The sequence below is a fragment of the Haplochromis burtoni genome, unplaced genomic scaffold (genome assembly GCF_018398535.1).
Source record: "Haplochromis burtoni strain Fernald_Lab_line unplaced genomic scaffold, NCSU_Asbu1 Contig_369, whole genome shotgun sequence".
NCBI lineage: Eukaryota > Metazoa > Chordata > Actinopteri > Cichliformes > Cichlidae > Haplochromis > Haplochromis burtoni.
Window position 1 is genome coordinate 121,002 of NW_024582730.1, and position 10,988 is coordinate 131,989.

Sequence of the window (10,988 nt, forward strand, 5' to 3'; positions counted from 1 at the left end):
AATGTGTTAGCCTTTAAGATTTTATAAATTCCAGATAGGAATGAACATCTCAACATGGGAAGAACAACAACAACAAAAAAAGACAAATTGAAGTTTGAAGTTTAACTGACACATTGGTCTGACTGAAAAATTACCTGCCTCTAAGCCGGTTTAGTCCAGTGAAATGTGACCCTGATGGTGAACCTGCTTTGAGTATTCCTGTTTGGTTCCCAGGGGGTGAATTAACTGCTGTGGTATGTTGTCAGGCACCTGAGATGGAGCCAGTATAGTGGGTGCTGTTGATGAGTTTCAGACCCAAGTGGCTGTACCTCCATACAGAGCTGAATTCAGCAGCTTAGACCCATCCAAGCTCAAATCAGAGGACAGACTTAAAAGTGATAAATGGCCTACGCATTTAGAAGACCTTAAAAAACCAACTTAAATACATTCACAGTTGTTTCATTTCTGTACATTATCTCAAAGGAACGTTTATGTTAAATCAGTGTTTGATTATTGCCGGATGGTTTGTAAACCATCTATGAACATTAACTTTATAAATCCGTGGTTAAGATTATGCATACCATCTACAACCAATATTGGATTATAATTGGATTATAAGGGTTTAACTGCTATTTATACTTGTTCCAATATTGAACGGTTATCCTTTCTGAACTTAGTAGATGCAGTTTGAAACAGTGTAGGTGTGATAAAGCATAAAGCTCATCTTTGTGTCACACAGTAACAGTTAATCATTCATTACAATGATTGAAGGACACGAAAACCAAAGTGGAAAATGATATTTCAGGCTGCACTCGGCACACAATGCAGATCCCACAAGAAAGTTCTCCAGAGTCTAGAAAGTGATACCTGAACTGTTTGAAGGAGAAAAAGAACAGTAAATACACCATCGAAATCAGCAAATAATATAAATGTAAAAATAAATCCTACAATACTTTCTGGAATGATCATCATAGGTTTATTTTAAACAGAATATGATTAGTGACACGTTTAACCCCCTGGTTCTCAAACTGGGGGTTATAACAAAGATGTTCAGTGAGTACGTCTGAGTGGTTACTTAGAAGTATTGGCAAAATTAACTTCCGTCTCAGAACCTTTATCAGAATATAAAGACAGCATATATAAGATACCTCACATGTGGGGAAAAAAACAGTAACTCTGAATGAACAATGGGCTGTGTCATGACCATTTGCATATTAATGATCAAGGAACTGACCTCACAGCCCATTGTTCATTCAGTGGTGCTAGTTTCAGTCATTGTGCAATGAACTGTTTATAAGGTTGGGGAAACCTGGAGTCAGCTGAGACTAAAGAAGTCACTTGGATGAGTGAAACATTTCTCTCACTAAAACCTAAACCAACTAAAACCTGCGTCCAGATGAACAGAATCAACTTTTTGGAAACTTTGTAGAATATTATATTGCTTTGCAAGTGGGCTGTGGGAGAGCAGCAAGGCTAAATGCTAACTGCTAGCAAGGTTTGGACAAGTTTTTGAAAGGACTGCTTCACCATGATGGTTCATGAAGAAAGCCAGAAAGGCTCTCTACACAGTTATAAATTCATTACAAACAAAAAGAAAAGAGGAGTGTGACACTGACCAATATATTTAACTATTCAAATCCAGGGTCTAGTTTGGCTATAGTAGCCGTCACTACCATCAACAGAACATTGGAATTTGGTGGTGATAGTGTAACTGATTGCCCATTAATTATAGCTTGACCTATCAACATACTCAACCTGATGCTGTGCAGGGTTCCACCTGATAGAAAAAAAATGAACTCCACAGAATAACCATACCATTATTTTTATTGTAGATATAACAGGCTACAATTATAAAAACATGGGGGGGAATTAAAGGTATTTGTGACCCATAAGGTGCAGACCGCAAACCACTGCAGCACGGTATTACAGTATGACTGAGTTCTATTCCAAAGTCCCTTAAATATATTTGCTGCAGGTTGTGATGGCCCATAATTCCTCATACTGATAACAGTTCACTCGATCTGTGTAGCTCCATTCTGCTGGTGTTCTGCTGCATGGTGAACAGGATGTTCGATGTTGGCTTCATGAGACCAATATCTTGCTGCCAAGAGTTCTCTCTTTACCCCACTTTTCACCGTTTAACATTTAACAAAGCAATGTTGGTTTTCTTACACTCCATATTTGATCCTTGAAGGAAAAACCCACCTTAAAAAACACCAATAATGCTGGATACGGTGACATTTGCTTTACAAATTTACAACCAATCAGCCAAATGCATGTGGCCGACCTGACAGAGATCTAGTGGCTGCCCAACATAAAAACATTTGAAACTCTGATGTCACGGTGGATGCAAAAAAAAAAAAAAAAAGAATTTTCTGACAGTCATTCACAGAAAATGTAAACACTTTGGAAACTTGATTGTAATTAAGCATTGTAGAAAACCTTACCCATTTTCCAAGATTGTCATACCATTCATCACAGTACCCACTGATATCCACTGTAAGGTCTTAAACAAATACACGAGCACACCGTAGTGAGTCCACGTCCACCTTCAGCACCATAAACGTTAAAGCACTTCTACCAACACAATATGCTGTTTGTTTATCTTCCCTGTTTGTTAAACTGCACACACCTCGCCGAGACTTAAAATTCACTGACTCTGTAATCAGGCGTCAGATCCATTAGTCTAAGCTCGCACTAAAGCAGAGCCATTAGGAACACATGTTGGAAACTGACATGTGAACCCTGCATCAACGTTTCCATATCAGTAATAGCACCTGACATTTCAAAATAAAACAAAGTATTACTGAGACAATTGTTTTATAATCAGGAACGCTTGATGTAATTAAGAAATGACCTAATCATAGTTTGTCAAATCCACAGTACACAATGGTGAAGTATTACAAAGCCAGTATCAGTTAATATATCAGTACTGAAAGTTTGCTGTTTTGGTTAGGCTCTACTCTACCTTGAAAAGGACAATTTGTTGTTTCCACAGACTTTATGTAGTCACATCAATTAAATGGAAAATTACAGAGTGAGCTGTGGACACAAAGCTGCAAGGGCTAGATACTTTGACCTACTGGAGGAGACCCACTTTAGAGTCTCCATCGTAACTCTTGGAGTTTGCACAAAGGACCAAGAAGTGCAGTGTTTGCTCGTTTATAACAGCTGCAGAAAGAAGACTGCTGCTGATGCTGAAGGTGTTCTGATAAATCCCAACTTGAAGACCAAACAGTGTTACTACAGTAATCTATATAGTTTGACTTCAAAGTGTCACTTTTTTCATGATTGGTGTCAAAACATTCTAATTACATCCACAGCGAAAACGAGCAGTAATTTTACAGGCAAAGAATTCACAGAAGATCACAGACAATCAAATGTAAACAGTTTATGGTCCAATTCGTTTGAATGACAGACCACTTTCAGCCTACACTTGAAGAGCAGACGTGCTCATGTGAGCTGCTTCTCACGGGCATGAGTAGATTTTTCCTTTAGGTTCTCAAAAGGTTGGAAGTTTGATTACATGTGCCAGCCTCATTTCTCCTCCTGTGGTGGGCTAGTTTGCATTCTGTGACAAAGCAGGATTCAATTCAAAGTGTCAGTTTAACTTTACAATTCATTTCCAAACACATTTAAGGCAGGATATCCGACACATGACATCCAGACATTTTAGCCCCAATTACAGAGATTCTTCTTACAGTGTATTTGTCAGGTGAGAGCCTGCAGGCACGGTTTTATCTTTCCTCTCCAATCGTCTCATTCTCTCATTTTAAACATAGATTTGTGTAACACCAGCAACTGAGACAGCAGCAAAGCCTGAACCACAAGTTAGTCCTTAATAACATGGCATCATATATACACACACTGCTTTTTCCTCCATTGTTCAGTCCCTTTCACACTTTGACATGAGGTAAGGTATGGCGCCCAAGTGCAATGCTCAATTGTGCTACATGTACAAAAAGGAAAAAAAAAAACAAAAAAAAAAAAACTTTGCCAGTAGAAGAAAACATCGTCCACTCCAAATAATCCAGGGCTACCTTAATTTCAGCACTCCCACACACGTCTTCATCTCCATCTGAAAAGGATCCTTGTTTTCCATCGGTCACACATAATACAGTGGGCGTGGCACCGTGAGCGATTTCACATTTGTTTTCTTTTTTTAAAATAATCCCTCTTCTGTCCCTCCCAGAGTCTCACTGATGATTAGTGTGTTCAGCTCTGTGTGTTTACTACAGAGTGAGGAGTGGCAGGGTGAAACTGACAGCCCACAGTGTCTCTAATGGGGGAATGAGAAATCACAGCCTGGTTTTCATAGTTCCACTCTGCCTGCTTGAGAAATAATAACAGATTGCACTCTGACAGTGATAAGCTGTAAAAAGGTGGACTGAAGTGTTGCAAAGTTTCACATTTACTCTTCACGTAGTATTCTGTTGGACCAAAGGAAGTGAATGGAAATCTGGGAAAAAGAAAGAATCAGGTTGCTGCAACAAACGGGTCAACAGAAATTTGGAATTTGTGGCCATATTCAAAACTACCGTACTGCAGCAGCTATCAGTCTGAACTTAGTTTGGGTGTTTGTAACACAGAATACTTCTGCCCTCTGTTGTTGATCGAACCCTTTCGGGCAACCAGTCAGAGCCAGTTCCTGTCCTGAGTTCTCAGGTTTATGTTTTCTCTAGTAACACTTAGCACGGGTCAGAGTTAGAAAATGTCTGCAGTGGGTCTTCAGTCAGCCAAGGACACTGGAGCCAATCAGTGACATGATTTATTTAGGAATAATCTTCAGTTTAATTACGGAGTTTAGATCAAAAGCAAGAACATATACATTCATGTTGATTTGTGTATTCAGTGTGTCGCTGAAGATGCTGTGTACAACGCTACTCAGGAGGCTACTCCACTGACTGGTAACCTGCCAGTAAAACAAAACAAAACTCCAGGCCAAAAATCCAATCCTGCAGCTAAATGCTTTCACCAGGCATTTTCCTTTTCAGTGTTCCCCAAGTCAGTTTCCACAGACCCACTCTAAACAATGACCCACCTTGGCCAAGCATCATAGCTAACATTGTCCGTAGCCCATACATGGCAAGTCATCTGGATTTGACCTGGAGACGACTACAGGTAATGGCCGAGCCGTCCGAGCACGGGCAAACGCTGGTTTGGAAAATGCACCCGTGCAGGATCTGGCATGTGGTTTTTGAAAACGGCATCAAGGCAGGCACATATTTGCATACAGAGTGGAGGACTGAGAGCCAATCACGAGTGGTACTCTACACCCACGGAGATGCATTCTAATGACGAAGTGAAGTGGGCTGTCCACTTTGGATCAGAACACTGAATAGCCTTGTTAACATCAGATACGAGCAGGGCCTGCGATCCAGTCCGTGCACACGCTGGTTTCCTCCCACAGAAGGCACTAAGATCTGAGTCACATCTTTGATTCAAGACAAGCGACGCAAATCATTATGATGGAATTGGAGATTGGCTTATTGTATACTGAAGATCTGATGTAGACGGCGCTGTCAGAGTGCACTGAACTGAACTGCAGTCTTGTGCAGAAATGAACACTGAGAGGACGGTCCTTTGAGGTAGAAGACCTGTGTGGAGGATTTTGTGACCGATTAGATTTCAGATCGCTACACTAACAGTTCAGGTGTCACACAGGTAAAAGTCTTTTCCAACCCTTATTTATGAAGACAGAACTGAAGAGTTAAGTCAAGTATTTTCACCGCCTATTTTTTGGAGCAAATTTAAGAGTGCAATCCGATTACCTCTACAAGCACGTATCCTCGTGTGATCAATCAATCGTCTGTTTTACCCCTGAATTCAAAAGGAAACTCTAAATTGTTTGAAATGAATAGATGATGAAACTAATTTATGTGCAGAGAAAACAATTCCTATCCCCGCCCTCTAAAAATCATCAAGTGCCTCAAGTATGAGAGGGGAGAAGAGTCGACCACACAGCTTTCCTTTACAGCTCTATAGCAAACAAACAGGACCACCAAACTAAACAGTTTAAAAAAAAAAAAAAAAGGAGGTCAAATAAAGAGGTATTATAGTTACAGTGCAAAAAAGATGAGAAGTTCAAGCTTAATACAAAAAAAAAATTAGCACCAAACAAAAAAGGAAAAACAAAGACAAGAAAATGCATGCAATTAACTGAGGTATTCAAGTGAAAAGGGCTTATTTATGAGGGCGAGGGGGGAGACATTTAGCATGAAGCAAAAACCACAGACGAGGCTGGTATCCTTACCCTCGGGAACTGACTTCATTCTCACAGTGTCACATCTACTATAGCTTTGGTAGGTAAGGGATGTGAGGAACACTGTTGAAATGAATTGGTCTTGTTCACAAAGACGGTCTGAAAAGATTCCGTGTCACACACGAGTATCCAACTCATAGAAAATTCTGCAGCATATTGAACGGGTGAGTTTCTCTTTTTTCCTCGTATCAAAACTGGATGATTTGCTGTGGAAAGACATCTATTGCGCAAGACTGACCAAGTCGACTCCATCCACTCTTAGCATCGCTAAAACCAAATCGCAGAGATAATGCCTTAAACATCTCACCTGGCTGTCGCACTACATATAGCCGTAGACTTGAAACATTTATAGAAGCCATCCAGTTGTCTCGGTTTATACATAAGCTACAAGAACATGCAACCTCAAGTGCGGTTAGAAACTAGTTTAAATTACAGTAACTGGGAATGTTGTAATTCCTATCCATTTTGCAGGATGACGGTGAGCCTTAGCATCTAAGGCCGATAATATCATTTATGCATTTCATATATATTTATATACTTTGCTACGTATATGATTTTGGTGTCAATCTGACCACACCATTTTAAAAATAACAGATCCTAATGGAATAAGTGCAAAACTGATCAAGAATACATTTCAAGACAGATTAGACAGAAATGCCACCAGGTGTTCGCTCCAGTGGTATCTGTTAGCCACGTCTGCCGTTAGCATTTTACAAACCGCTTTAAAACTGACTGGCACTAGTGCACAGGCTGAGGAGTTTAGCGTTTTTTTTTTCTTCCTACATACACCTCTGATTGAACTATGTACAATCTAATACTACACAATAAGCATAAGCCTCATCTCACTGACACAAGGTTAAAAACAGATGACAACAAAAAGAACAGTGGGGAATTGACACTGTGACCTGACCTTTTTTTTTTTTTATATATATATAAACACTTTGCTATACGTTAATAAAGCACTCATGATTACACAAAGCAGAAAGGAAAAGTAAAGATTGTGTTTGCGCAAAAAAAAGAAAGGTAGAATATCTAATGTGAAATAGGCTGTGATATCAGTCTTCTTCAATTGTTGTGTCTGCACACAGTGTTCCCTGGGTGCCGTTGTTGTGCCATCACAGGCTAAAGATACAGGGCTAGTATCGTGCTGTGTTTGGAAGCCGACGTTGCTCTGTCGGCTTCGGTAACTTAGGTGCTAATGCTGACAGCTCAGTAAGAGAGCTCAATTGTTTTGGACCTGAGGTTGATTGGCTTTGAGGCTGCGCAGAGCTCGTCGCGCCGCTGCCGACTTGGCAATCCGGTAGCTGCGGCCAACACCTTTAAACTTGCCCTTTCCGACGACCTCCACCGTCACGCGGACTTTCCCATCATACGTTCTTTCTGCGGGGCTGCAAAGACAGGAGCAGGAACAGGGAACAACTGTTATTCTGAGTAATATACCAGCATTCTTTAAGTTGAATATCACACGTCGAATAAGAAATGATTCAAAAAGGTAGGGAAAAAAAGGTGTTTTAAACCCTTTAAAACATGAACCATGAAATAACTCCCAGAAATCTTTAATTGTTTTGATAACAGTGTTTGTTGAACCTTTAGACAAAATATATAACAAAATATATCAAATTTGAATCTGCATATATGAGTATTAATTTGTATCACATTTGCTACATTAGCCACATTTTGCAATTCAGCCATTAAACATTTATCATGCAATTTATATCATTTTTTTTAAGGAAAAAGAAAAGTCACGCTGATGATGTAGAAGTCTCAAAAACACACAAAAACCCTTGTAATCAAATATGATACGCTTCCAGAGATGGAGTTTTGCATAAGTAAGAAGATGTCAGAGACCAGTGTTAGTCCAGTATGATTAGTATACCTTTTATATTTTGGTCATTATGCTAATTACACACTGTCCAAAAGTTTAATACCACTAAATTCAGCTGCCCTGAGTTAATAGCATCCACCAAATCCTTTCTTCTGTTTCTTTAATAGTTGATCCCATCTTAAAGAAAATATAATTATTTTGTTATCTATAAATTTGTACATGTCAAGCTGTTATTTACATATATTCCTGAACAGAAAAAACTACTTTTAGTGGTGGAATATTTTGCTCGATTAATGTGTGATGATATTTAAAAATCCTTTTGAAATCACAGCTGGCCTAATAAATTTAAAGCACTGCACTTTTGCCCCTGTATGTACAGTCAGTGTAGCGAAGCTGTGCTCTTCATGTCCTACCTGAACTTTGCAGTTTCTGGTTCCATCTCGAGCAGCTCTCTCACAGGAGAGCGTGGCACATTGGCAGAGAATTTCTCTGTAATTGGTGAGGGGATGAAGATTGGTGAGGTAGAAAGAGATGGTATCATGACGATTCAATTGACACAACCACAGAAGTGGCAAATTATCATGAATGTTTGCAGTCATTCAAGCTCTCTGCATGCGCTGCCCATCAATCATGGAGGATAAACAAGAAACACAGAAATAAATAAAGAAACATGCTTCCACTCTTTCTCACCTATAAGTGGCCTCATCATTGGATAATACACTTGCCACACAGTCTCCAATGACATCCTGCTGTCCATGTAAATTGCTCCAGCTAGCGACTCAAAGATATCTCCCATGGCCTTAGGGACTTCAATGTCCTCCTCCTTCTCTTCGTCTTCTTCGGAGCGCCGCAGCTGGAGACAAAAACAACAAAGCTGTGCGTCAGCTGACACACTGACAGCTGTAACACCCCCAACCAGTTACAGCTGCCCCTCCCTGAGCCCCTTTCTGTCAGAGGTTTCTTCCTGTTAAAAGGGAGTTTTTCCCTTCTCAATGTCTATCTGCACTCTGACAGGTTGCACTGATGGCAACACAATAACCAGATCCCAGTTAATTACATATGGAGTCCAGTACTGTTCCCAGTCTGAGGCTTCTTATATAGTGCTTTTCTACTCTTAGCACTCAAAGACTTTTACACAACTCATTCACCCATTTGCACAAGCACTTGCTTCTATGCTCTCTAACATTCACATGCATTTATTTCCGATGGATGCACCGGAGAGCAACATGGGGTTAGCATCTTGCCCAAGCAGACAGGGATCGAACCATAACCCTTCCAATTAAGTAGGTGACCTGCTCTACCACCTGAGCTGCAGCCACCCCGTGTTAACTCTATGCTATCAGCCTAATCTTCTTCTGTGTAATGGGGACATTGTGAGTGACTTTCCTGTAAAGCTGCAGGATTTAAGCCTCTGTCTGTTTAGCGTTACCAACTCACATTAAGTCATCTCTCCATTGCTTTTACAGCTTTTTCTGTCTGATTTGACCCCCAAATATGTTATTTTATTGTTCAGCTTAGGGCGCTCTGCAGAAACATTGAGAAAGGATTAAGCCAATGGCTATGGTAGGAAAGAGTGTGCAAGTTATTGCTTAATTTCTTTCTCTCACTTTTTTATTTTTATAAATGCGTTCTTGTTTATATGCCTGCTGTCCCCTAAGGCATAAAAGTCCTTAAGCACAACGAAAGGAGATTTTGGTGCCAAGCTAGCCTTTTGCAGACGAATGAAACCCAAACGTTGGAATATGAAAACAGCTTAATAAAAGCTGACAGCCTCGTTATTCGCGGCGAGCGGTTCTTGAACTTATTTCAGAGGGCGAAGCTACAACAACAAAGACTAGGCTTCTTCCTGCAGAAGCGATAATAACCATATTCTTCAGAGAAGCAGGACTCACCTCAGAGTCCATGCCTTGCATTTCATTCTTCTCCAGCTGAAACTGCACAAAGTCATCAATGACGTGGAAAAGCTCTGGCGAGATGGCCTTGAAGTACTTGTGATAATCGTATTTAACAGCCAGAGAGGCAAAGATGGTGTTGTTGACGAGCGCTGAGCGCAGGTCGGTCAGTACTCCAGGAGAGTGCTGCCGTGGGTCTTCGTAAAGGTGCTTTGTTATGAGGTAGTCTAGAATTGCATCGCCAAGAAACTCCAGCCGCTGGTAACAATCTGAGAAAAAGTGAAAGAAGCACAGATTTGTCAACTGGAGATGCACAACTAACAATGAAGGACAAAGTCAGTAAAGCATAAGGTTTACTGACCTGTAATGGTGTTATAATGGTAGGAAGCGTGAGTGAAGGCTTGCAGGAGATAAGCCTTGTTCTTAAAAGTGTAGTTGATCTTTTTTTCAAAGTTCTCAAAGCCAGATATGAGGTGGTTGAGAGTTCGTTCTGCATCTGGATGGTCCAGCATGCAGCGGGGTGGGATCTTGAGCCAGCCGTAACACAGGTCTGCGACTTGAGTATGAGTGTGAACCTGTGCCGCTGCTCCAGTCGGTGGACCTCTCTCCAATGGTAAAACCTGTTGTCATTTTATTAAAAAAAAATAATAATAATAGGAGAGAGAGAGAGTTTTGCCTTGCATTCTTTAAAACGTTACTTTCAAACAGTGCCATGTCTGTAAAGCTTGGGTCCTTCCAGATTTGAGCTGATGCAAGTACTCGGTCCATAATTCTCAATATTTTATGCATCACAAAAATTAACATCATTAACATCACTGCAATGTTTTCCTGAACAATGCATGTTGCCACTCAAACTCCATAAACTCCATGTTAGGATGCAGGGGGAGGAGCTTGCTTAACTTTGCGATCGCCTGACTGGCATGTTCAGTAACTGACATTTATCTGAATTATTTATAATTAATATGAAAATATTATCAAATATAATTAACCATTTATTTGAACTGAGTCAGGAACATATAAGACCAAAAGT

General features: G+C 40.3%; 1 protein-coding gene across 3 annotated transcripts in view; it reads right to left on the reverse strand.

Annotated features, from left to right (window-relative positions):
- Positions 1 to 3,945: 3,945 nt before the first annotated feature.
- The window catches only part of dicer1 (dicer 1, ribonuclease type III), a 30,215-nt gene continuing 23,172 nt past the window's right edge, over positions 3,946 to 10,988 (reverse strand). For all 3 annotated transcript variants that reach the window (XM_042228941.1, XM_042228940.1, XM_014340483.2), the window contains 5 exons: positions 10,320 to 10,578; positions 9,959 to 10,227; positions 8,757 to 8,919; positions 8,480 to 8,555; positions 3,946 to 7,629 (listed from right to left, as the gene is read on the reverse strand). In XM_042228941.1, coding sequence (XP_042084875.1) covers positions 7,464 to 7,629; positions 8,480 to 8,555; positions 8,757 to 8,919; positions 9,959 to 10,227; positions 10,320 to 10,578 — 933 coding nt within the window. In that variant the 3' untranslated portion in view covers positions 3,946 to 7,463. The remainder of the gene's footprint in view (positions 7,630 to 8,479; positions 8,556 to 8,756; positions 8,920 to 9,958; positions 10,228 to 10,319; positions 10,579 to 10,988) is intronic.